This window comes from Myotis yumanensis, unplaced genomic scaffold (assembly GCF_028538775.1).
Source record: "Myotis yumanensis isolate MYYU_CA2020_CCGP unplaced genomic scaffold, mMyoYum1.0.hap1 SCAF_7, whole genome shotgun sequence".
Lineage (NCBI taxonomy): Eukaryota > Metazoa > Chordata > Mammalia > Chiroptera > Vespertilionidae > Myotis > Myotis yumanensis.
This window is the reverse complement of record NW_027223758.1, coordinates 87,166,419-87,194,026: the sequence shown is the minus strand read 5'-3', so window position 1 is coordinate 87,194,026 and position 27,608 is coordinate 87,166,419. Positions and strand designations below refer to the sequence as shown.

The 27,608-nt window shown below is 43.0% G+C and overlaps 1 protein-coding gene across 7 annotated transcripts in view; it reads left to right on the top strand.

The window, feature by feature from the left end:
* DTNA (dystrobrevin alpha) overlaps positions 1 to 27,608 on the top strand; it is a 220,703-nt gene that overhangs the window by 171,498 nt on the left and 21,597 nt on the right. For 4 of the 7 annotated variants that reach the window (XM_070421194.1, XM_070421195.1, XM_070421199.1 and 1 more), the window contains 4 exons: positions 12,382 to 12,469; positions 14,634 to 14,731; positions 16,620 to 16,733; positions 22,363 to 22,459. In XM_070421194.1, the coding sequence (XP_070277295.1) occupies positions 12,382 to 12,469; positions 14,634 to 14,731; positions 16,620 to 16,733; positions 22,363 to 22,459 (397 nt within the window). Of the gene's footprint in view, positions 1 to 1,679; positions 1,758 to 2,298; positions 2,392 to 12,381; positions 12,470 to 14,633; positions 14,732 to 16,619; positions 16,734 to 22,362; positions 22,460 to 24,406; positions 26,214 to 27,608 lie in introns of those variants that run through there. The other 3 variants (XM_070421203.1, XM_070421200.1, XM_070421201.1) reach the window with 3 other exon arrangements.

Sequence of the window (27,608 nt, the reverse complement as noted above, 5' to 3'; positions counted from 1 at the left end):
CATGGGCCAATGAAAAGAAAATGACAAAAAGAAGGAAAGAGATGTGTATACAGAGAACATCTGCTCATCCCCTTGAGGGGGGGAAGGGACTTCGGAAGAAGAAGAAAAAGAAGAGAAGAGGGGATATAGATCAATGGAGTAGAGGAAGAAGAGAAGGACCCAAAGAGTTAAAAGGAAAGAAGAAGGCCACCAACAGAAAATCTGGCCTGCCGCTCTCTTCCTGGCCCTGGCCCTGGCCCTGCACATACTGATGTCAGCAAGACTCCTCCAGAGCTAGTATTGGTGTCACGTGGTGGGACGGGCTTTATGGACACATCACCTTCCCCCCATAAGATTCACCAGAGTCGTTTGTAGCAAACACATCCCCTGATAGATCCTCCTGTATTTATTTTCTCTACTGGTCCTTCCTTTCTTCTTGCGCATTCAATATCAGAAGTTGTACCCATGGAATTATAATTAAGCTTGTGATTTAGCAACTATCCCCACAATTTCTGGGAGTCAAGGGGCAGGAAAGCATAACAAGACAGGGAAATCGTTGATTTACCACACAGTGTTTTGAGTGGTTTTGCAAGAACCTGAGGTTAATTATATAGTAGGTACATCAATCTTGAGTTACAAAAAAGAAAGTTGGGGGAGGTACTTGGGCAGCAGGGAGACGGTAGTTATGGGAAAATAAACATAAAGGGATATGCTTCAGGAGACCAGGTTTGGGGTGCTGTTTTGGTGGGATGATGGGGAAACACCAACTATCATGGCTTAAAGTGGCTATTTGGCCCTGACAGGCAGGTTTCATAGTCTCAGAAGGTGGAGATTAGTATGCTGAAAAAAATGTAAGTTCATCAGGAAGATACATTCTCCTAGAACATTAATCATTTCCTTTTCAAAGTCAGTTTTGTGTGCACTTGTACTTTGTGTAATACTTTGTGTAATTGGGGATTTCTGAAACCCTCTATGTCAGTGATGGCGAACCTATGACACGCGTGTCAGAGGTGACACGCGAACTCATTTTTTTGTTTGATTTTTCTTTGTTAAATGGCATTTAAATATATAAAATAAATACCAAAAATATACATCTTTGTTTTACTATGGTTGCAAATATCAAAAAATTTCTATATGTGACACGGCACCAGAGTTAAGTTAGGGTTTTTCAAAATGCTGACACGCCGAGCTCAAAAGGTTCGTCATCACTGCTCTATGTGGTGCTTAAAGTACAAAGCACTTCTAATAAGACTGCAATCTCGGTAATTTTCAACTTTCTATTCAACACAGAAAGTTTGAGAATGTAGGGAAGACTGCAGAAGTAAACTTCTTGACTGAGACATAAAGGCTGGCAGGAGGTAGCAAACCATTGGGCTGTTTACATGATCGTCTGTCATGAATGCTGAATGAATTTCCATTCTGTCCAGGCACAATGCAATCTATTTGTTAAGCAACGAGCAGAGGTCAAATCTGGGATCACGGTGGTTTGTGCAATCGTAAGAATGGTTCTCAGGCCAGGTTTCTACTCCTAGTTCAACTCTGTGGAGATGTGAAACATCTTGAACATTTCAAAATAATAAGAGAGCTGTCCAAATGGAGCTTGGCTCCACCAGTAGACTTGGGCGTTTCTGTCGCCAGTTCTATTCTTGAATGCAATGCCGTGTTTACCCTCTTCTTGGCTTTCCCGTCTTATTAACTAGCTCTCCTCCCAAGGACAGTGAAGTAGAGCAGAACAAACTGCTGGCTAGGGCTGCTCCGGCTTTTCTGAAGGGCAAAGGGTAAGTTAAAGCCCGAGTGTACTGGAATCTGGAATTAACTGCACGAAAAAATGGAGATTTCTTTTGTCAACATGCTTTGTGTTTGAAAGACCATGTTTGATTTAGTAAAAGCAGCTCCGTTACAACTCCATTAACAGCACCAAGTAGTGATTTTGAGTAGAAACGTCTGTGTTGTTGTTCACTTTCCCTGATCTCCTTTTCTTTTTTTAAATGACTAAGCTTCAGGTTTGATTCTCCAAAGGCTACTTAATCTTTGCTTGCAGTGTGTTTACCGTACAGCTGAATTCCTTGGCCTTGGTGGTGTGAAGATTGCAAATCTGTTTTCTGGCAGCCTGTATTTTTCAAGTTGGTGAAATGCAATTCTGGATTTCATTGCTTGGATTCTGCTTGTGTTTTGCATAGAACAGCCCTTATTTTTCCTCTACTTGTTTGGTTTTCCCAATGCCTTTTTCCCCACCCGTACGCACAAACGCACTCCTACCTGCTCTGCTTCTTTCTGCCCGCCTCTCCTAACACCCTCTCTCCTCCTGCCCTGTTTCAGGATACAGTACAGCCTGGATGTGGCAGACAGGCTGGCTGATGAACATGTGCTCATCGGGTTGTATGTCAACATGCTCCGGAGCAACCCCTCATGGTTAGTGCAGCTTTGGCTGCTTGGCTGTCCTTAGAGAGGGACACGGTCTCAGCAGGGGGCGAAGTCACTGATGCCAGAGGTGTCCCTCAGACACTTTTTAACGGATTCCATTAAAATGTCTTCTGTAATGTTATTTTGGACATTTCCCACTAATGTGCCGTAGAATTATATGTTAGCCGAAGGGACAATGTGTACAAATGGTTCCGTGCTAAGGATCAGCTCAGGTGGGTGCAGGGATGTGGGTCCCACAGTAGGTTCTGTGTTACAAGTGCCACGTCAGAGAACACACAAGGGTGATGCAGGAATGTGTCCCATTGCAAGGACAGGTATGTCCCTGCTGACATGTGAAAAAGAGGAAGTTATGGGATGAGGCCATACCCTGGAAACCATTTCCTTAACAGTGATTGTCTTTCGACTTTTCTCTGCCTCACAAATGTTTCTGGGTAGCCATCAGATAAAGCCTGCTTTCCAGTCCCTGAATATGCCAAGCTTACTTTCAGATGTGTGACATGTATGGATTCAGGTAGCTCCACATATTGGGATAAAGACATTCGTCAAGTTTTTCTCTTCCTATTTTTATTGTGACATAAGAGATTCCTCCCATTGATTAGTTACTTTGTTTTAATAATAATTGTACATTTTCAATTTGAATGAAAATATATGGACAAACTATAGAAATATCATATATTTCAGGTTGGTTTAGGCCACTATTTTACAAGCATGTTTAGCAAACCAGTTCCTTAGAAATATTTTAATTCTGCTTAATAATTCTAATATCCTCTGAACTAAGGACCCATGGGTTTTTTTATAGTTGTAAATTTTAAGTGAGCCAATGGGTTAAACTGCCTTTTAATTAGCTGGTCCCCCTTTTCACTACTATGTCTCAGAAAGCATACCATGAACACTTGATGCTCATTGCATCATCACTCAGTATTATTAGCCACTTCTTTGTTTCCAGAACATTCTTCCCTTGACTATTTCCAAAGTTATTTCCTATTCCTGCTTCTGATGCCTTAGAATCATTTCTTTGCATAATTAGTATATGAGATAATTTTAGGTGATTCATTGATGAGCATTTATTTAATGGTTACATATTTATCTTAATTTGAATTTTTATAGATGTGACCGGCATATTAGTTTAATTTTACTCTTTCAGGAAATAAAAATGGACTCTCCTGCTAAGCCCATCTCTTTGTTCAAATTTTTCCAAGCTTGTAGATCAAACAGTTTCTCCTCTTTCTCACATCTCAGCCTCTCAAAACTATAGGAGGAAAGAGTGATTGCTTTAATCTTATTCCCAATGAGTTTGGTTCCCCCATGTTATATGGTGGCTGAAGCAGTGAAAGTAAAAATACAGAATTACAAAAGGAAATAAGTTGTATGAGTAATCTTTAAAGAAGAGTGCAGTCGATAAAGATTTAATCGTGTTTGAAGGCAGTGATGTGAACTCACACTGTGTCCTCTCCTCATGGTTCTAAGGACACTCTGGTTATTTCTACCACTTTCCTTTGACCTTTTCTTAATGAAAGTTGTAACAGAGAAGTCTCTAAGAGGAGAGCTCAGAGAGTGTGTTACCAGCAGCCTCTTCCCCACTCAAGTGATTAATCACAGTGACTTGATGGCCACTTAAGACCGTAAAACTGTCTCAGCAGAGACGCCATGTGTCCCCTTGAGGAAAGCTAGGTGTGACTTGTATTTTGAAAACAAAGCAGAATTTAAGACTGATCCATGAAGCCGACTCCATTTTAATGGCTGCTGCCCCCATATTTCTCATGGCTTTCTTTCTGTCCTTAAAAAATTCCAACTTATCTTTCAAATTTTTCATTCTTCCTTCTGTTTCCTTTCTGTTTAATTATCTCCTAACAATTCCCCACACCGGCCACGATTATATGAGTACTGTTAGTGATCTCTCACCTCCTTTATCATCATTATAGCTATACTTTTTACCATCATTCAATTATGGTGAGCTATATAATGGTAATAATCGAAGAGCTGCCGTTTTTTTAAAGCACTTGCCTCAGGCTAAGCTGTTAAAAGCTTTATTTATGTAATGTTGCATAAATGACATAATCATACACAAATTACATAATAGTACATGTATTATTTACATAATTTATAATTATATAAATTATTTACATACTTTATAATTACATAAATTAATCACATAATTATTTGCATAATTTCCCCTAGCCCTTAAAGCAAGTCTATAGAGTAAATGCTATCGTCTCTCCTTTATAGAGAAGTAACGGTAGCAATTATGAGAGTTACAGGACTCTCCAGTCACATGGCCACTGAACAGTGAGTAGAGCAGGGATTTTGGTCATTAGTCACTTGAGTCCAAGCTCATAACCACTAGAATACACTGCCTCTTATGAACCTACATCTATGTATGCCCTCCAGAAAGCTTTCCGGGACAGTCCTCCACACTGCGTCCACCACACATCTATTTCCTAAAATGGCATATCCCACTGTGTTACTTCATTGTATTCTCACAGATATTTTGAGCACATCGTGATAACAAGAATGGTAGCTGGTAGGGTGTATGTATTTAGTTCTCTGCCTTGTGATTGCTCATTTTGATCGTAAGCTTCAAAGGGGCAAGAGTTCTGTCTTCAGTCTCTTGTATCTCACCACAGCACCTGAATATGAGTAAATTGTACATTCATGAAGAGCTTCAAAAATTACAGAGCCCTTCCCCACACATCGTTTGGCTCGCTTGTCGAAGCCCTTTAAGTGTAGACCTTATTACTTTCATTTCACTGATAAGAAAATGTAAGCTCTGAGACAGGAAGTGCCTTATCCACAGTCACGTGCTAGCCAGGGCTTGCACACAGGGCTTCTGACACAAGATCCCTCCCATGTTCCAGTCATTCCTCGGCCTCCCCGTTTATGCATCTTTCATGAAATGGTCCACAGATAGGAACCTAAGAGCTGTTCTCGGCTAAAAGATCTGTTTTCATAATTATTCATATGTGCTCCTGGTTAACTATGTGGGGTCCTTTAAAAAATAGGAACTGCTTCACACAGTGAGAAATGGACTCATTTGTAAATAGTCTGCTGCTAAATGAAAGAAACACTTCTGTGTCAGGGTTGGTGTGATGTCAGAGAAGCCAAATAAACTGTAGCTCCAGGGAGAAGTCTGCCGTCTTCCTAATCCAGTGACATTTTAAAAGCCTTCGTGTTTTCAAGCATCTTCTCCAACGAGGGAGGCGGGTTCTCGAAATATATAGTGAGGGCTTTTTCAGCCCTTCCCTGAAGCTTATCAAGTGCCTGGGCTTACAAGTGGTTTAGAAGGACTGACCGCGGCAGTCCAAAGGATCCAAAACCAGCCCAGAACTTCGAACTCTTATCATAATTATATCCTTAATACTTACCATTCAAAAGCTTCTGGCACAGTTCTCTCTGCCAAGGCCCCCTGTGTGAGGGAGAGAGGGGTACAATTAAAGGTTACAGTCTGTACTTTGATGTCAAGATCAATTGTTGTCACTCAGTTAGACCCCTGATCTCACATAACCAGGGTAAAATTTGTTCTGCATATGTGTTTTTTCTCAAGTACAAGAAATTGTGTATTTTATGCCGAGGTCTAGGATACATATCTGAGGTCCAAATTTTTCTCGGCTTGCCTGCTTGAGACCCTTGAATAGATTCCTCTTGCACTCAGTTTACAACTCAGACCCCTCACCTCGGCCTGGAAGCCTGTGTGGGACTAGCTCTTGCCTACCCGCCTCTCCTCCTCAGCTGCCAAGGGGTCTTCCACTCAATCACAATACTTAGTCACATCAGCTTTTGATCGATTCCTAAAAACTATTCCTAAAACTGCCTCAAGGTCATGATGCTAGATCTTTCCTATGCCTAGAACATCCGTCCCCATTTTGCCCCTGCCCTCTCCTTCCACACACACACATGCACCAGCTCCTACTCAGGCTTCCAATCTCAGATTAAAGGCACCTCCTCAGGTGGGTCTCCTAGATTAGTCTCTATCATGGCATACTATTTATTTCATTCTTACTAGAACGGCAACCATTGGTTGGTTGGTTGCTTGCTTGCTTGCTTTACTATCTATCTTCCCCTTTATGGTGCAGGGCCTTCTCTGACTTGCTCACCATCATATCTCTGACATTTTGCACAGTGCCTGGCACGTAGTAGGTGGCCAATAAACATCTGTTGATGTTGTAGAATATCCATAGTGCTAGGGTACAGAATTCCCTCTCACACTAAGCAAAATTGTTGGGAGTCCTCAGAAAATCTTTTTTTACTAGTAAAATGAATATTTTTACTATTTAAAGTATCACCAATTATAAATTAGCCCTTAAACATTTGATGTAAGAGTATAACGTATTAAGCTTGACGTAGAGAGAGGTGGTACATGTGGATAAAGACAAACACCAGCAATTCACTGATGTGAGTGAGAAAAGCAAGTAATAGGGGCAAAATTGAAACACTGAAAGTTTCGTATTCGTTTTCTGGGGCTACTATAACAGTACCACCCGCCGTGTGACTTGAACAACAGACATTTATTTTCTGGAGGCTGGAAGTCCAAGACCAAGGTGCTGGCAAAGTTGATTTCTCCTGCGGTCTCTCTCCTGGGCCTGCAGGTGGCTGCCTTCTCCTTATGTGGTCTTTTACATGGTCTTTTCTCTGTGCCTGCATATTCCTAGTTCCCTTCCTCTGCTGATAAGGACAACAGTCATATATTCAATAGGGCCCCACTCTTATGACCCCACTTAATCACCGCTTTAAAAGCCCTATCACTAAACACAGTCACATTGTAAGGTACTGGAATTAGGGCTTCGACACATGAATTTGGGGAGACACAACTCAGTCCAACATTGAATTCACTGAATCATATGCCTTTAATATGTTTAATGTGTAGGCTATGATTTTACCTTTTTCTGTAAATGTTGTTGATTTTGAAAAATGTAAGTACATTATAACCTATTGAAAGGAAAGAGAAGTTATCTACACTAACTGTCAGTGTCTCTTTTATATGAGTTTCATTTCCTTGTTAACACTATTCCTTTCTTCTGTGAAATGCTTAGGAGCTGTAGTTATAGAACTAGACTTCTGAGAAAGGTATTTCCTTAGGAGGCTAGAAATAAAAATTTGAAGAGTGTCGCATATCTGCATTGGCTATGTTGTATCCACAGAGGTTTTCTCAGCATAATCAGGTGATAAATTGATTTTAAGATGTGTTCCCTTCTCTGTTATAGATTCAATACATTTTAAGTTTCCATAGAAGATGAGAGTGACACTACCAATCTGATGAGGCTATGGATGTAAATTAGCTAGTGTAGTACTGGGCTCATGGGAATAACTCAATGTTAATACCTCCCTTGATTTTGAATAAGACTGAAGGCATCTAAAAAGACTTCAAAATTCTATTTGGTAAATCCTGTCCATTATAATATGATAGAAATGAACTGATAGCTCTTGTGTGCTCAATATTGTTGAATGAGTGAACTTCAGAGTACGCTTTCTCCAAGTGTGCTAAAATAAAGAACTCAGAATGGGACGTGGACTCATATGTTGTTGGATAAATTGTGCAAAAAGGACATTTTGGTTAGAAATTCATGGCAGTGTGCAGCTTTGCTTGCAAAAGCAAGGAAAAGGAAGAGAAGGCTATTACTGTCAAGCTAACTCCTCCCTTTGTCTAGGAAATCAGAGATAAAAAGACCACCTATTGCTTCTATAAACTCTGTCATTGATTCATCTTAACTGTCTTTCTCCTTTTTGGTATAAACTAGAATAGTGAACAGTAACCAATCACATTTGCTTGAGCAGAAACCTAATTTATAGGTAAGGAAGTTGGCGCAAACATTGTCGTAGCAATTTTTGCACCATAGAGGGAAGAGTAAAAAGAATTCTCGCACAGAGTCTTACCCTGTGCGCTGGCACTAGTCTAAACACTTTATGTGGGTTTTGAGTTTTTAGCCATGAAGTAAGTTACCATATTACCCCTGTCATATCGACGAGAAAACTGAGGCACAAAGAGGTTGACTTGCCCTGAGTCACACAGCTAGTAAGTGAGAAGGCTGAGGGTTGAATCCAGAAATGACCCAGCCCAACCTCCCACCCACTCTTTTATAACATCCCTACAGTTATTCGCCCCTTCTAAGAATGAGCATTTCTTTTGAGTGGGATCTTAACCCCTTTTAGATGCCAACTGCTTTCCTAATCTTTAAAACAATAGCAACAAACGTGAACCAGAAGAGAATTTGCCACGATTGGGAGTGAAGATCTGATAATGACTATGAGTGAGCATAAGGACATTTTCATTAACTTCAGCACATATACAAAGCAGATAAGGAATCTGCATGCACTCATGCAATGTATCCCGATTTTTTAACTCTACCCAAAGCGAATATTCCACAGTTCCATGTTAGATAGCACGGCTAGTATTAAAGTACAGTATTTCATCTGTACTCTTCGGGTTTTCTCAAAGTGTTGAGGATGCATGCAGAGCCCAGAAAGATAGAAGAGGTGGACCAAAGACCATGGTAGTCCCAGCTAAGAGAGCTAACCTTTATTCATTCTTTTGTCCAACTAGTTCTTAGGTAGTTCTTGCTGTGTTCTATGCACAGTGCTAATGGTGAAAACATTGAACCATTCTGCCCTCAAAGGAGTTACAGTTTAGCAGAGGATAAAGACAAGTGAAAAGGCAATTAAAATGCAAAGGGCTAGCAGCTATAACAAGGGCAGTGCAGTGCAGACTGCTGTAGAATACATGAGAAGCTATGAACCTGAATTTGGAGGTTGGAGGTAAAGGTAAGAAATGGCAGCTAAAGCCAACAGCAGGATAAAGAGGCATTAGCCAGGTGGGTGTATGTGGAGGAGGCAGAGAGATTATTCAGGGCAGAGAGAATATGGTCCCTCTGAGGTGCTTATTTGGTGAGGCTACTGAGTAAGCGGGGTAAAAGATAGAGCTAAGTGATGCAGGACCTTATACATCTTGTTTAAGAATCTCAAAAATGAGAACCTATAGAAGAGTTTCATGCATAAGACTGTTAGAGCCAACCTCATTTTTAAATGATCACACTGACTGCAGGATAGAAAATGAATTGGAGGGAAGACTAAATCTAAAATCAGAGTGACCTGTTGAGAGGCCTTTACACTAATTCAGGCAAAGAAGACTGTGGCCTGGAGCACATCGGTGACAGCTGGGATAGAAGGAAGTGGAGGAACTTGGGAGTTTGTAGAAGATAGAATGTAGGGCCTTGTCCATGATTATGACATAGTGGGTTGTTAAGGTCTCAATAAAGGCATTGGAAGGCACCCCTGTAGAGAAGCCATTCTTATGCAGATTTTATTATTACTATCCATGAAGATTGCCACTTTATGATTTCCTGTACTTTCCTTTTAAACCTGTCGGTAAAGTGCCAACAGTTGAAGCATTGAGAGTTCCTTCATTTCCCTCCTCAATCCTCAGTCCCATAAAATCACTTCCTGGACCCCAGTATCACTTCATTCTTTTCCGCCCTGCCTTCTGCTCACTGACTCCTGACGGCCTGAACAGGGCTCTATGTAGTGTTTTGCTCTCAACCAACTGCAAAACATAGGCCATAACCTCCTAAAGCAATCCTCCACTTGGCGTTAACTGACCATGCTTTCTTAGGCAATAATCCTCCTGTTAGCCATTTCCATTTAATAGAAGGTAGTACCTGAGGCCTAATGACCTTAAAAATTAATCTCTGGTGATAAAATTCCCATCATCATTTCAACAAATGGAAAAAATGTTAAGGGAAAGCATACCACTTTGTCTGGTGGCCTTTGGGTGACATTATTTGGTTGACTTTCCCACACTGGCAGTCAGAACAAGACTGCAGAGAAACAACCCAAAAATGTGACTAAACCCTGAGTTCCCAGAAATCTTTGCTAAATCACAATTTACTAAGCCATCGCTTAGCTGGGCCACTTGAGTGTCCTAGAGTGCCATTTTCAACCACTAGCAGCAGCCACTGGCCATGTATTTAAGGTAGACGCTGGAGAGCCTTCAAAATAATAGATCTTCCCATTCAAGATTCAGTCTACAGAGCAGCCCCTTTTTAATTCATCATAGTCTTGTAGCAAGATTACTGATTCTAAAGTCTTGAAATGAATAGCCAGGGATAGAGCAAGTGTTGGAATCCATATTTCTTTAATGATTTAGGGATTATTGGCCATTCATTTTCAACCATTTGTAACTGAAGTCTTGAAATAATGGAATTTATCAGAGAAATGCCTCATTCGCTCTTGTATAATTTGAACATACAGAAATGGCACATGTGGACTCATAAATCCTTTGTGTGCACAAAGGGGAAATATATCTCTCCACCCCTCTTTTGGTCAGTGCTGGGGAGGAAAGGTATGGAGGATGAATTATAGCTTACTCGGCCGAATCCCATAAATTCACATCTCACATTTCCAGGAGGCTTTTTGCTGTAACCTTCCTATTGTTTATACCTACTTGCGGGCCATTCATAATAAAAGACACTTGGATCGTGAAGTTTTTTTTATCAACATTTTTTTTATTATTTATTTACCAAAACACTCACAAATGTTTTTGACAAAGTCACTTTCAGGCCGTCAAGCACATCGTTGTCCTGGGCTTGGAGCAACGGGCCCTGTTCTCTACACAGTGTTTAAGTAGCTTAGGGTCGCTGATGCACCAGCTAGAAATGATACACATGTTAAAATCCAATTAAATTGCTTCTTTGTGGGTAGTTTTATGTTTAAAGCAAAGGCAGTAGAACTTCCTTTCTCATTAAAGCTGCAACGAGAAGTTCAGTTATTGCTTTTAGCAACTGCAGAGTGCACATACCGTGTTATAAAGACAAACGTCGGCTTTGCAGCATCAATTTTCCAAAACTGACTCCTTTCGCTTTGAAATTATTGTCTTACTGCAAGTCTTTTGTATGCTAATTAAAATGTCAATCCACAGGGATCGATACTATACCTATGTCAACCTGAAATCCTAAAATTTTCTGTCATAAGGGAATGTTTGGAAAATAGCACACATACTACATGGCTATCAGTTAAATGCTCATGAAAAATTATCTATTTTATATAGTTTAGATGTTCCATCTTATTTTCAAGATCTTCTAGGTCCTTGCTACTCAAAGTGTCCTTGGACCAGCAGTACCAGAGGATCGCAGAAGCTTGTTAGAAATGCAGATTCTCGGGTCCCTTCCTCCCCTGCCCACAGGGAAGGGTCTGTGGCTCAAGAGGATTTTCATGAGGTTGCCATCAAGCTGTTGGCTGGGGCTGTGATCTCATCTGAAGGTTCTGCCCATGTGAATTCATTCACAAGGTGCTTGGCTTCGGCGCCTCATGGCATGGGCCTTTCCATAGGCCACCTGATGGCATGGAAGTTAGCTTCCCACAGAGCAAGCAATCCAAAAGCGCTCAGAGAGGGAAAACATGCCCCAGATGGAAGCCATGCTCTTTTATAACCTAACCTTGGAAGTGACATTCCGGGACTCCTTCCATATTTTATATTGTATTCCGTAGAAGCAAGTCAGTAAGTCCAGCCCATACTAAAGGGAGAGGCTTACACACAAGAGTGAATACCAGGAAATGGGGAATCACTGCAGGCTGACCACAGTTGTTTGCTTTTTTTTTTTTAATCTAGCTTCCATATTTTCTAACAGGCCTATTTGGTACATGTATTACTTGTGTGATGAGGAAATCAAAATATCAAAAGCAATAAAACTAGAGAGAAAATATTCTTTCATCAGAAATGTTCATCAGAACCATCACTCCTCTTTGGAGCTTTCTTAGTAAGACAATTGCAATGAGTGAGACAGGATGTATTAGTGACCTTCCTGGCCACATACTAGATTCATGTTATGGATTCATGTTATAAATCCAAGTCTGAGATCATTAGCCTAACAGGATTTTATATAGTTTTCAAATTTGTGCACTGAAACATTGAAATAGCAACACCCTTGGTGGTGATAGGAATGCATCCATCTTTCTCATCGCCTAACAGTCTCCTCGCTCTGTTCTCAATAGTATGCTGGAGAGCTCAAACCGGCTTGATGAGGAACACAGGCTGATTGCCAGGTACGCGGCAAGACTGGCGGCAGAGTCCACTTCGTCTGTAAGTAGTGTGAGTGAGAGGATGTTGTGTTCATTGTCGATCCTATAGCTCAGGGGTGGGGAACATCTGGCCTTCTATGACCCAGGAAGTCATTTGGTCTGGCCCTGCCAAGGCATTAGGGGTGAGTTAATTAAATGTTTGACCAACTATAGCAGGCTAATGTTTAAGTTGATAATTCTGTATGACCCTCGAATGGTGTTATAAATATCCACATGGCCCTTGGCAGGAAAAAGTTCCCCACCCCTGCTTATAGTCGGTGCTACAACTGCAGAGCTCAAGAGTTGCTACTGTGTTGTCTTCAAGACCTAAGAATGGTCTGGCCTCCCACTCCTTCCATCTTTTCCCTTCTCAGCTATCATTCTGGTACCAGAGATCGTAGCTTGAGTTATTCTGTTATGACATTGCTAAGACAGCCTCACGCCTGATTTCTCTGGATAATTCTGGATCGCTTAATATAAAGAGCGAAGCAATGACCCCAGATAAGTTTCTACTTTTATCAATAATGTGTAAAATATGTACGAGAAAGAGAAAAGTATGCAATGAAGTCAGAAGAAAAACCTGGGTAACAGGTCAAAGCTGCCATGTGCAGACTTAGCTCGAGAAAGGCATTCGGATATAAAACATAGAATCTCAGACTTCTTCCTTAGCAACACAGATCGTTTCTTTTTATGTCTTTTTCTTAATTCTTTTTTCCAAATCATTTCTCTTTTAAAATAACTGCTAATTAAAAAATTATAGAGAAGCTTTACAAAAGCCAGGCATTTACCACACTTAACCTTTCCTACAATCACCCTTCCGGACGTTAAAAAGCAGGCTTAGGCAATGGGTGCCCTGTTTAAAAGTTTGGCATTCTTTGGTAGAAAGATTTTTTTAATTTGTTTAAAAGCAGTAAATATTGACATCAAGAAATTTCTACAATGTACTGTAGAGCAGAGAAAGCAAGACACAGTGACATATACATAATCTAACCCTATTATTTAAATGAGTGATTTTTATTCACATGAAATTATATCCCTCGGTTTCCAAAGTCCCATTTCCCTTCAACCAGTCCTGGAAGAGGTGCAGCTGGGGCTTCAGCAGAGCTAGAAGCAAAGCAAGCCAGCGTCTAAAGTTTTTGGTCCACGGTGGAGCCGTGTCCACATAGCATTAAGCTAGTCCCAGTCCATTAAATCCAGTGTGTGGAGCCCAGATGGCTTCCCCTGCAACAAGAATCTCAAGGAAGCTAGAGGCCGAGAGAGAGAATTCCCTTTGGTTAGGACTTAAGTATCTCAGATTTCAACCCCCAATGACTCGCTCCCAGGTGTGATTGACAGACAAGCACTTTCCCACATCACCCAGACCTTACTGGGCATGCATCTATTGTCCAGTCCCCTCCCCATGGACCTGCAGGGAACAGACCTGCAGAATCTGACCCTATTTTTATAGAACAATGGCAAATTAACCCTTGACTAAATGCACATACACACACACACACACACACACACACACACACACAGTATATTATGTGTGTGTGTTTAATCAATGATTCATTTGTTTATAATTTATAATTTGTTAGAAGTTAATTTGTATCTATATATACATGTATAATTTTATATATATAATTTTATAAGAATGGAGAAAGTTATGACTGCATATACACCAATTATAAAGCTGGTTGCATGACATATATATATATCAGAGTTAAATTACATGTAAAGAAATGCTAAAAGTATATTAACCAAAAGAAGAAGAAAAGAAAGTCATACTAACTATGATTTTAAAACTATGAAATTTCTAATTGCATATTACAGTGGTTGAACAGTAATTCTAGAAAAAGAGTTATCTCAATAGTGAGCATTTGTTATGTCCACATATACTGAGAGGATCGTTGCAATGGGAACAGCATGGCCAGAATAAGATAGCTCCCCAAAGACTTCAAATCAGAAAGCTAAAAATCAATTTTTTTATGTTCTGTGTATTTGCCTGCCTAAGATTCTATTCTGCTTTTCATTGCCTAGCTGTACTTCAGACCCACAGATCCTGGTCCTTGGGAGAGGAATGACCATTTAATTTGTATATATTTGCCTTTTTTTGTTGGGATAGAAATCGTTTCCTTTTTCTCAGCTGCACGTCTCACGATTGCTGTCTCCTCGGTAGTGAACCGTGTGACCCTCGTGTTTTGCAGCAGCCAGCGCAGCAGAGAGGCGCTCCTGACATCTCCTTCACCATCGACGCGAACAAGCAGCAGAGGCAGCTCATCGCAGAGCTGGAGAACAAGAACCGGTAGGCTGCTCGGCTGCTCGGCTGCTCGGTCACAGTGGCTTTTTGGTCAAAGTGCGTGCCCATTGACAACCTGCAGTCAAGCTTTAAAATGCTTCGGCTCTTCCTCCTGTGTGGATGTTTAAGGCCACGTTCTGAGAAGCCCCGGCTAGACCTGCCAGAGCAAGTACCAAAGACTGAGGGAGTCTGATGCATATGAGCTTCGGAGCTAACAAGCCCGGGTTCAGGTCACCTCCACCACTAAGGTGCTATTGAACTTGGGCAAGTCCTTTCACTGGTCTGTTCTTTGATGTCCGCATTCCTGAAACAGACAACAGTAGTACCTGTATATAATAGCATGTTATGAGGGTTAAATAAAATACGGTTAAAGAAGGCAGCATAGTTCCTTGTAGACTAAGCACTCACTTATCCTTACATATCTTACCATGATTTTTTCTTATCAGAGCTGCTCCTTCCTTGGGCTCTATGGCTCCGCCATGGTTCTAGCCTTAGAACCAACAAGGAGAACTAGGGAGAGTCCCAGAATATCAGGATGTTGACCCTGGAGATCTTCAATCCGGCCACTGGTTTTCAGGCTGAGCTCAATGAGACCCTGGAGCCTCTGGAGAGGCGCCTGGAGAGCGGGGAGAAGGGCCAGGAGCACCCTTCCTCTCACTTACTGGGTTTCCATGGAATATTTCTCTTAAAGAAATGTTTTCACCATGGAACACAAAGGGGAGCCAAAGAAAGGTTGAAGTCATAAATTTAACCTTTCTGAGAAGAAGCCGCCCCCTGGCTCACCAAGTTCACCTCCGTTCTTGGTACTTCGTTCTGTCTTACTGGCTCTTGTGCATTGTGTTGTCTGGGAGACCGACCCCTCCCCCAAGAATATGTGACTTGTTACCTTGCTAATGGCTTCCAGCTCACTTAGGGGTCGTTTGCCTCACATGGGTCGCCTATCCCTCATGGTCGGCCTGATGTTCACCTCAATGCAGGGCAGCCCCTGTCCCCACATCAATCATAGACTGACGTGTCTTACCCCTGACAGAGGTCAAGCCGAGAGCTCTCTTATGTCACAGACTCAATTACAGTGAATCCTTTTAAAACCACTTTCCCTCTAAGGCTACTCTCATTGGGATCCATTGTTAAGAAAAAGAGAGAGCCCTGGCCGGTTTGGCTCAGTGGATGGAGCATCGGCCTTTGGACTGAAGGGTCCCAGGCTCGATTCTGGTCAAGGGCATGTATCTTGGTTGCAGGCACATCCCCGGTGGGGAGTGTGCAGGAGGCAGCTGATCGATGTTTCTCTCTCATCGATGTTTCTAACTCTCTATCCCTCTCCCTTCCTCTCTATAAAAAAACCAATAAAATATTTTTTAAAAAAAGAAAGAGAAAGAGAACTTTGCCTCACCGGGACCTTCTCAGATAAATTCGGTGAGAGCAGTGTCATTCCTGTCGAGTGAGTGCGGTCATTTCATTTTGTGAAACGAGCACCCTGTGGTCCTGGTTCCCTTCCAAGCACCTCTGCCTGGAAGCTGCAGCCCCTTTATGCTTCCATGTGATCATAAAGAACAGGAAGGTGCATGTTGTCCCGTTAGCCGTGCACTTTCCAAAGCTGAGACATGCCCACGGCATTATATTCCCTGCTAGAGGGATGAGTGGATCCTGGTGAGAATGCTCAGCCTGACTCCTCACAGCTCAGATGGACCCGAGAGGGAGTCGGAACCTCTCCACACGGCCCGCTAGCTCCAGCCACGCCTCATAAACACTGCTGGGTTTGGGGGGGGCTGCTCAGAAAGGCAGGGTGACCCCTTCTTTGCACCGGTGGCCCTGAGCTGCTCTGCCCAGATGTGAGGTCCTGGGTGCTCTGAGCGTTGACTGACCCTGGTTTCTTACCTTCCTCCTCTCTCCCAAGAGAAATCTTACAGGAGATCCAGAGGCTGCGGCTGGAGCATGAACAAGCCTCGCAGCCCACCCCCGAGAAGGCGCAGCAAAACCCCACTCTGCTGGCCGAGCTGCGGCTCCTCAGGTAAGAAGAGCCCACGGGTCTCGGATACGGGTGCCTGCGTCTTCTAAGGCCTGGCAGTCTAGCCAGCGACCGGCCCTTCGCCACTTCTGACCTTCGTGTGTTTTTAATTGCACACACCTTATTGCTGAGATTTTGGGGTTTGAGGGAGAAGCTGTTTCTATTTCATTCCTTCATTTGATATAGAGAAAGGAAACCGTTCTTTAGGTCAGAAACAAAATCTCTTACTAGAAAAAAATTTAACTCAGATTTCTTGAATTTTTTGTACCCTCAACAGTGTGTTTATAATGCAAGTGATCAAAACATTTTTACACTTAAAAATGTGCCTGTAACCCATGAAAGGGAGTCTGGTTTTCTCTAAATCTGGTCCCTAGTAGCTTTACTTAGCGATCTTAAAACACACACCTTCTTGTGCTGCAATAGAGTGTCAAGGCCTGGGCCCACCTCCTCTGTCATCATAAGCATTTGAGTTGGGAAGGACCTTAGGTCGCCCGGTTCAAGCCCCCGAACCTCAGTGCACTTCTCCGAGTCGGGAAGGTAGAAAGTAGCAGGAAGTGGGTGAGGACGGGGCTCCCTCTGCACCCGTGGGCGAAAGGCAAGTCACGCCTGGGCTCCATGTCAAACGGGCTTCCCTCCCTCCTTGAATATGGCACATGCTCAAGCCCATTTGTGTAGCAAACAAAACGAACATAGATTGAAAGGCATTCCCTCATAGAAATGTCACATTTCACAGGCACTTTCAGTTCGCAAGTGCAGCACACTTTCCATCCTTCGGTGTGGGTGCCAAGTATTTCCTAACATGGGGCGTACTGTTTAAGTACTAGTCTAGTCACGTGCCGCGTAGCGCCGTTTCAGTAGACAGCAGACCGCATAGGCGGTGGTGATCCCATAAGTCTATAACGGAGCTGAAACGTTCCCGTTGCCTACTGATGTCGTAGTCGTCGTATCGTAGTGGCACAGTGCGTTGCTGCGGATGCTGGTGTCACCCAGCCTACCGAGCTGCCAGGCAGGTAAAAGTATAGCGCATACAACCATGTACAGTGCACAATGCTTGATGATGATAAACGACCATGCTACCGCTTTATGTAGTTACAATACTGTACTTTCTATCATTGTTTTAGCGTAGACTCTTTCTACTTATAAAGAATAGTTTGCGGTAAAGCAGTGTGCCATGTTGTGCCGGCAGCAGCCTCACACATCCTGTGTTTACTTTGTCTCTGGATGGCACCATTTTGTCTTGTGCTTGACTTAATCTCACATTGCTTTGTACAGACAGGAACATGCTATGCAGGCGTGTAGCCTAGGAGCAGTAGGCGATACCATATGGCCTAGGTGTGCAGGGTAGACCATCTAGGTTTGTTAGGTGCTCTCTGTGATGTTCACACAACAAAACCACCTACTGCTGCCGCTTTCAGAGCACTTCCCATTGTTAAGCGGGCCCTGATTGTACCGATGCCTCTTTTCAGAAACCTTTTCCAGAATTAGACCCTCATTTACTTTCTCTATATGAAGAGACTAAATGAAGCAGGTCCTGTTTGGCTCCGTTTTGTTACCAAATACCTACTGATGGGAGTCATGGATGTTTCTGGGGGTTCCACTCTAACCCTGCTCTTCAGACATGTCAACATCTGAGCACGGCAGCACCCCTGGCCCAGCCTGCAGGACCTGCCTGCCGTCGGCTGGGACCCATGCCCCTGGCTGGTGGGACCAGCCCTCCCCAGGAAGCTAATCTGAGTTTTGGAAAGGAAATCTACAGAGCCTGCTTCTGGTGGGGCCGCTGAGATCGCATCATACTTTAGAATAACTAAACAAGTTAATGGACGAAACAGGGATTCTTCCTTTTCAACCTTTTTGATTTCTGGTCTATCTTCAGAGAGATGGATTGGAAATTCTTGCACATTCTACCACACCATCCCCAGAAAGGGTGAAAACGAAAAGGACAAAGTGACGTTTCACATCCTCCTCCTCCTCAAAGACTTATAAAAGGAATGACTGTTAGAAAGTATCTTTCACCAAATAGGATGGTGTAGGCCAGTGGTCGGCAAACTCATTAGTCAACAGAGCCAAATATCAACAGTACAACGATTGAAATTTCTTTTGAGAGCCAAATTTTTTAAACTTAAACTATATAGGTAGGTACATTGTTATTAGCTTAATTAGGGTACTCCTAAGGCTTAAGATGAGCCACACTCAAGGGGCCAAAGAGCCGCATGTGGCTCGTGAGCCGCAGTTTGCCGACCACGGGTGTAGGCCCTCCAAGCTCACAAGTTGGAAATTAAGTTGGATACATGGAGAAATATAACTGAGTAAAGCAATGTGGAAGCAGAGTGGTCCTTCATCTGCACATCTGAGTACGTTTTCTCCACCTGAAAGGTCCTTTCTGCCTCTTCTACTGGCTGTCCCATTCTCTAGTGGAGGGATGACGGCTAGGACTTTTTCATAAGCATTTTCATCAGCTCCCACCAGTGAGCATTTGCTTTCCAAACTATTTGGTTCCATTCTGATAATCCAGGCTGGGAAGGCATTTTGATGTGCCTGGGTCACTGTTGATGAGTTTTCCAACTGACATTTCTTCCCTCTGGTTCTGACTTGGTAGTCCCATGGCCCCAGCTGAGCCTAGAGCTACACGAAGGCATCTGGCTTGCAAGAACCCATGTGCCTCTGGCCCTCACTGTCAGCTGGTGCCCCACACCCGAGGCCTGAGACACCTAACCCCAGCTGATTTGCTTTGCCTGCCTCCATACTCTAGTGCAGTGGTTGTCCACCTTGGCTGCACATTAGAATCACCTGGGAATCTTTTTTAAATCCTGATTTCTGGGCCTCATCCTCCGGAAATTCTGTTTCTTTGTTATGGGGTGGGGCCACAACATTAGTAACAAAGACACAGAATTTCCAGAGGATGAGGCCCAGAAGTCAGGATTTTAAAAAGATTCCCAGGTGATTCTAATGTGCAGCCAAGGTTGAGAACCACTGCTCTATACATTTCTTCTGCCTGGAAGGAATACCCTCCCTTTAAGAGTATTTCTCTAGCCTGGCAACGTGGCTCAGCGGTTGAGCTTCAACCCATGAACCAAGAGATCACCAGCTCCATTCCAGATCAGGGCACATGCCCACCTTACGGGCTCAATCCCCAGTAGAGGGCGTGCAGGAGGCAGTTGATAGCTGATTCTCTCATCAATGTTTCTATCTCTCTATTCCTCTCCCTTCCTCTCTCTCTAACAGTCAATAAAACCATATTTTTTAAAAAAGAACATTTCTCTAGGAACTTATAAACCACTTATTCTGTGCTAAGCCCTTTCACAATTCATGGACTTCACAGATACCCTGACATCCCAGATTAAGAAACCCAGCTCCCAGTGTTCTAAGCTTTATTCTTTCATCATGTCATATTTTGAAAGCACTCCAAGACAATGGCCTCTTGCATAGTTACTTGGCCTTCGTTCACATTGAGGGGCAGCCAAGTGAAACAGCCACAGAAACGCCTTTTTGTGGCTCTGAGAGAGGTCTTCTCATTCCATTCCCTCCTTCCTGGGCCCTTTGTTGAGAAACCAACAGCACAAAGTTCTTTTAGCTCAGGGACAAGAGAGGGGAGAACGGAGCAGAGCTTTGCTCCTCGTGAAATCATAGTCTAATTTTATCTTAAGAGCACGATGACCTTTCTAAATGATCATATTTTCCTTTTCGCTTTAGCCACAGCAAAGCGGAAAGCCAAGGTTGCAAGCCGGATCTCACAGCTAACTAGGATGATACGCTAGGCATTTCTGTATGCTCACCCGACACTTCCTATGCACTCTGCTCCGCGTTCACTGTTGCATAGAATTGCTATTCCTTATCCACGGGATTCAGGAAAGAGGCAGTTGTTAAGGAAATCAAAGGAAAGATTGCTCTGGTAGTAAGCCTTAAGTGGTAATAAAAGCTGAAAATATATTCAGAAAGAGTTGAGGTATGTTTATAAATTTTAAAATCATCATTCATTATAGAGTGAGCCTATCCGAAAGCAAATTAGAGGTGTCTGATTTATCGCTATAGCCTGTCCTCCCACAGAGTACCCTTCAATAGGATGAGCCCTTGGCCTAACTCAGTGTGACATTTCATTTTCAGATTGTCATTTTTTTATTGGAGTCCCTGCTGTCGCTCCACCTAATATTGTGTCTGTGCCATTGAGACGAGGCATGCCCATCCCTACATTGGTGCACATATGCTTAAAACATCCACACATTGTTAAAATATAAGTTCCAATATTTCAGACTCAGACAGAGAAGCCTTTGGGGCAAGAAAAAAGATGTATTACTTATTCACTAATAGTCATTAAATAATCGAATTTTAAATTGATTTGAAATGTATACATATACTTCAGAAATGTGAGCTATTAATATTCACCTTCATACTGTTTCATTTATTCCCCCTCGTAAAGATATTTTTGATACCTCTAAGTGTCAACATCAATGATAAGAGTAAATATTGTCATGCCTGACAATTCCATTCTTGTTGGCAGTTTAATTGTTCTACAAAACAAAATAAAATTAAGCAAAGACAACCCTTGTAGATTATTTTTAGTTAAAACAATTATATAGGAATTTCTTTATTCTGACTTCACTTAATGCAAACCAAAACCAAAAAATTTAGATTGACTATAATAACTATGCACCATTAATATTTGGCCTCTGAAAGGCACTACTTTGCATACTAAGAATGGAACAGATGGAAAATGTACTTTTCTAAATCCAATTTCCAAATATTAAGGTAATGAGTGTTTTCTGTGAAATTTATAAAAGGATTCTTGGGCTTGGAGAATTTGTGGAATTGGCCTTTTTCTTTTTCTTTTCTTTTTTTAATATATTTTTGTTGACTTTAGAGAAAAAGAAGGGCGAGGGAAAAAGAGAAACATCAGTGATGAGAGAAAATCATTGATTGGCTGCCTGCTGCACATACCTCACTGGGGATTGAGCCTAAAACCTCTGCATGTGCCCTGACCAGGAATGGAACCATGACCTCCTGGTTCATGGGTCAACACTTAACCACTGACCCACACAAGCTGGATGGGGATTGGCCTTTTTCAGTGATGGTTTGGTTTTGATTTGTTGTGTCAAGGAAACCCAATGGCATAGCACAGGGGCCATGACATAGTAAGTATTAAGAAAAGAGTTCATCTTGGCCAGCTGGCGTGGTTCAGTGGTTGAACATCGATCTATGGACCAGGAAGTAACAGTTCGATTCCCGGACAGGCCATATGCCCGGGTTACAGGCTCAATTCCCAGTGTGGTGCGTGCAGGAGGCAGCCGATCAATGGTTCTCTCTCATCACTGATGTCTCTATCTCTCTCTCTCTCCCTCTCCCTTCCTCTCTGAAATCAATAAAAATATTTTCAAAGAAAAGAGTTTATCTAAAGCTAATCCAGCATAAAAGGGGAGAAGTGTCTAAAGGATTTTATTTCTATTTTAGTATGACTCCTAACAAATAATTGTACACCTCAGAGCTGTAATTGTTCAGTCATTGGACATTTCCCTGCCTAGTAACCATGTCCAACCCCCAGAGAGGCCCTTTCCCTGGGCGTCTCCAGGTCCCACGAGGTGGGGAGTGTGAGTGGCTCGGCGGTTGAGTGCTGTTTCTGATGCCCACTGCGCTTTCTCAGACAGCGCAAGGACGAGCTGGAGCAGAGGATGTCCGCGCTGCAGGAGAGCCGGCGGGAGCTAATGGTCCAGTTGGAAGGTCTCATGAAGCTACTCAAGGTAAGACGTTGGCATTTGTGACATTGTTTGCACGTAATGTGCATTATTTTTTATAATCCCGATATGTGATTTCCCCAAAATGCAGTCTTAAATTCAGACTTGAGAACTTCTCTCAGCTACATCACATGATAACAGTCAAGTATCAGGTTTATTCTTGTCTATTTTCTGGAACCTGGTTACTGAGGACTATCATGGAACAACTTCTCGGCTTATTTCCAGTTTCATATGTCCTTGAACGTAATAAAACTGGATTTATTTAGAAACATTTTACTTTACTAGCTTTCAGCAGTTCTGATTAAATTGAACAGAAGTTAATGTCTAATTCGTGAAATGAAGATGTAGCGATGAATGAACTTTTGGTGGTCGTAGTCTCATTCAGAGGAGTAACTTTATTAATTTCAGTAAAATGTTTTGTCTTACCTGAGTGGCTTCAGCAACATGTCACATAAGTTCCATGGGTCTCAAATGCAAACTGTAGATGGAAATATCTCCTTTTTTTAAATCCTATTGCCTAAGAAACATTCATCTCTTGGGCCAAAAAGAAATTCCTGATAAATTTCTAACAAATCTAGTTTCATAAAGTAGAGCTTCTTTGAAAATGTTACTGATCTCCTTACTTTTCTGAAGGTACAGTTTAACTGACGATCTCTAGGAGTCCTCTGCCGAGTGCTGGAACCATTGTTCTCACTGGGAAGTGATTCTTCCTTTCAGAAGCCCTAGGTCCCTGTTCAGTGTACACTGAGTCGCATTTTAAGTCAAAAGTAGACTAATTGTGGCCCCATGTCTGTAGTCAGCCCAGTAGGCGTGTCAGTGCTGTTAGGTCCCCTGGCCTGACACAGACATAAGCCAGGATGGGCTGCGACTGTGCGTGCCAAAGGCAGCAACTAGAACTTCCCTTAAGATGACAGAGGCACAGTCCCTGGGGCCACTCTCTTGTGAGGCAGTGGTCCTGGCTCCCAGGCCATCCATGGATCCCTCACATCCCTGGCACACCTTCCTTTATTGTTTCTGTATTGTTCTCTCTCTCTCTCTCTCCCCTCCCTCCCTCCCTCCCTCCCTCCTCCTCCTCCTCCTCCTCCTCCTTCTCCTCCTCCTCCTCCTCCTCCTCCTCCTCCTTCGCCTTCTCCTTCTCCTTCTCTGCCTCCTCCTTCTCCTTCTCCTTCTCCTCCTTCTCCTTCTCCTCTCCTTCTCCTCTTTCTCCTCCTTTTCTCCCTCCCTTCCTTCCTTTCTTTCCTTTAACAAATACTGGTACAAACCTACCATGGAACCTGCCAGGCCCTGCTGTAGTTAGCACTTCTCTCTTTTGTTTTCTTTGCTCTTTTTTATTCCTTAGTTGACTTTTCCCGCCATCAGTGTTGGGAAGCTTTCTCGTTACTACGCTACCGTCAGCGTGTTAGACATGCGATGTGTAGAATGCGGTTTTTGTTGTTCTGTGTGTGTTAAGACGGGACTAGATCATTAGCAACCTGGTGCTGTTTCGGGCCGGTTCTCTCGTTTGATGACCCTGAGAAGCTCTTTCTGCTTTCCTTTCCAAATACACCAAATGAAGAAGGCCGATCCCATCTTCCTCTTCACTGAGTGGCAGGGAGCTCTGCAAATACCCCCCTGCTTATATTCCTGTAAATTCTATCACCATAGCATTGGGGTAGAAGTCTATTTACCACCAGCCATTGGGGCATCAACCTAATGAGCAGTCTAAGGTATCAGGATGTACAAACACCAGGACAGACAGGTTGTGTTGAAAGATGGTTGGCACAGGGAGAAAAGAGATGAGTCCATAGTTGCTGATACCTAAGTCTTAGGACTGAGGTCACGGAGGGAAAAAGAGAGCTGACCTGCCACCAGAGCTGTGTTGATGTGTCCCCACCTTGCACCCCTTCACCCTGTATGTATGCTCTTCGTGGAACCCTGGGTAACCTAACTGTTATTGGTTCCATCTTTCTGTAGGAAGAAGAACTGAAGCAGGGAGTAAGTTATGTTCCCTACTGCAGGTCTTAACTAACAGTGGAGGGGCCTGCCGTCCTGCTGTTTTTCTCATTGCTTTTGCCTCTAATGTATGTTCATGCTTCAGTTTGGAAAGAGAGAAAAAAGTCATACTAATTTGCTTCCTTTTCACTATAGTGCTTGAACTGAAATATATTAAATTTAGCCCTTTTTATAACTGTGACTACTGTCAGCATCAAAAGAAGAACTATTACACCTTTGAGAAGGGGAACAGATTGTAATTTGTGGGACACTTTTTAGATCTCCGGGGGGGTCTCAATTTCAAACCAGCCTCATGCTTTCTGGCTTGTGGAGCAAACCCCTTTCCTAATAGAAAGGTGCCCATCACAGACGCTAAAGGTACACGCGGTAAAACCCACAGCACGCAGACGCTCACGGGGCGTCCTGTGATGCTACAAATAGCCAGTTAGTTTCCATTTTACTGAAAAGGTGTGGAACCTCTTCTTATAAAAAATTAGCCAACTCTGTCTCTTCTTATTACATAATTCTAAGCCCCAGTTCCCCACTGCTCACCAAAACGTGTTCAATCTTTTGAGAGAAAGACGGGACTCAGTACTTACTCACGTCCCAGTGTTTCGTGCTCCCAAGCAGAATTCCTACCATGGGTGACAGTCATCTCAAAAGAATAGGACACCTTCAGCCTCCTGTGATCACTGAGGACCTTCCTGCTCTGGGAGCTCCCGGGGTCCTCACCTACATCTCTAGGAATAGGGACTCTGCAGCTCGCACTGCAGCCCAAACTCCTAAAGGGAAACCCTGTGTCTAACCCTGCGGTTCAGAGGCCAGCAGAGGGAGCAGCATACTCAACCAGTAACAATAACCCAGTGGAAGCAAAACAAAGCAGCTTTCATTCCAAGTGCATGTACCAAGCTGTGTATGACAATACGCCCCGCCCCCCAGGACTATCAGAAAGTTTCACGTTCTTCCCATGGATCGATTAGAACCACAGCCTGTCCGATTTCAACCTGCCTTTTAATTCTTCTGTATTCTCTTTCCTATTATTCATTGTGTGTGTTTGTGTGTAACAAAGGATGTTTGCAAAATGCTGGACACATTTTTACCTTTATTCATTCCCCTGGTCTGTAAAAAAAAAAAAAAAAAAAAAAAAAAAAGAACGAAAGAAAGTGTAAAACCAATCTGTAATGTCAGACAATAAAGACAATGTATTACATTCTTTTGTATTTTGTGGGGAAAAATTACTTTACTAAAACGAAAGTCCACTTTTCAGGAGAGGCAGTGCCCTGGGTGGAGGACACACATTGGCAGCCGGTATAATTGCCCATAAATGCAGACCTGGGGCGTTGCTATGTACTTCCAGCACACGTGGGTCATGGGAGATAAACGGGCCTCGCTGTGGCACTTCCCTCTGCAAGCAGCCTCTTTTCTTTCCTGTCCCTCCCTTAGCATGTGCATCAGAAAAGCATGGAAGGGCCCAATAGAACCTCCCTCCTAGCGGAGGGAGAGGGCAGCCGTCCGTCCTGTAACCAGTCAGCCTTGCTCTGTCCATTTCCCTCTGGGACTCCTCTCCCGTTTCCCAGGCAACGAACGCATTCTTCAGATGCTCAGTGGACCAGGAAGTCCATAAACCACTAGATGCAGAGAGTCAGGAAGTTCATATGCAGAGAGCTAAACCCTGGCAGCGCCCATAGGAGCATTGCTGCCTCCTCTCCTTCCTGCTCCTCCCCGCGGAGCCCGGGCAGCTGCTGTCTAGGAAAGGCAGCCAGCAGTGGGTGCTGCTGCCTAACACCCAGATGTCAGCAATGCCTTGTCTGCTTGGGGCGGGGTGGGGGGGAGAGAGAGTTTGCATTTATTTGCTTTTCTACTCAAGCCCCTTTTTTAAAAAGGACCTGGAGTCACTTACAACAAATATACAAGGACAGACAGGGCCAAAACAAGGTTGTGTATCACATAACCAAGGCCAACATAAACAAGGTCTTCATAAACTAGAACAATCAAAGAAGGCAAGAAAAAAATGCAGATGTGCTCGTTATAAGGGACAGGAGTATTCTTCTGAGCTTGCTGACAAGGAGGCCAAAAAGGAAAACAGAATTGGCGGTGTTATTGAAACAGAAATACTGGTTCTCAGGGGACCAGGTTTCTGTTGGCATAAAATGTCAAAAGAAAGTCTTCACTCAGAGCTTTATGGGAGGAGCACTTCGAAATAACATGGACAGATGCAGTGGTAGCTTTCAGACGGCTGCTGCTTACGCTGGCCTTCAGGCAGGTTAAAGGCAGAACCTCACACGTCCCAATCCTGGAGAGGCCGTTCTGCAAGGAATAAACAAATGCCATCCAAACACATTGACTTCTGGCGCATAAACTGATCGAGGGGAGAATTTAGAGGCTTTAGTCTGGCGTCTGCTTCTAAATCCTGTCTTTATTTATAAGCCTTTCCCCTTTGGGGACGTTCTCTTTGTAAAATCAGATTTAAGACACTGCACAGGACAAACTGTGCCGAGTGAATAACCTCCACTTGCTTTATCATCCGTCTGTGTGGTTCAATGTACTTTATTACACTGGTATTATAATTCCTACTTATACTTTTCTTGTTCGAGATAATGCATGAATTTATTCCCCTTGAGGAAAGAACATGATTTTTTTCTAAATAGTGCCTGTAATATAACACAATGATTATGATATGATAAGCAATAAATTTTTTTTACAAAACTTGAATTGAAATTATCCTACCCTCTTTCTTCTTTGTGTATATTTGAGATTTATTGAAGGCATCACAAAAAGAACACTCATAAAAAGTTTAATAATGAAGGCGAATGGGGTATAATTTCAGTGACGGTAGGTATGTCCCAGGGTCTCTGGTATACTTCCAGCTCCAAATATTATGTCCCAATCTAAAACCAACTAAACTTGAGTTGGGAATGATCTCAATAATAACTTCTTAGAAAGATGACTGGAGTTAGACCTGAATTATCGTGGTCCCAGCTCTTCTCCTGCAGTGGAAGATCTTGGGTGAGTCAGCTAACTTCCTGGGAATTCATTTCAAACAGACTGTTACGACATGGCTCACCAGGTTGTTGTATGGGTTTAAAGCAGGGGTGGGCAAACTTTTTGACTCGAGGGCCACAATGGGTTCTTAAACTGGACCGGAGGGCCGGAACAAAAGCATGGATGGAGTGTTTGTGTGAAC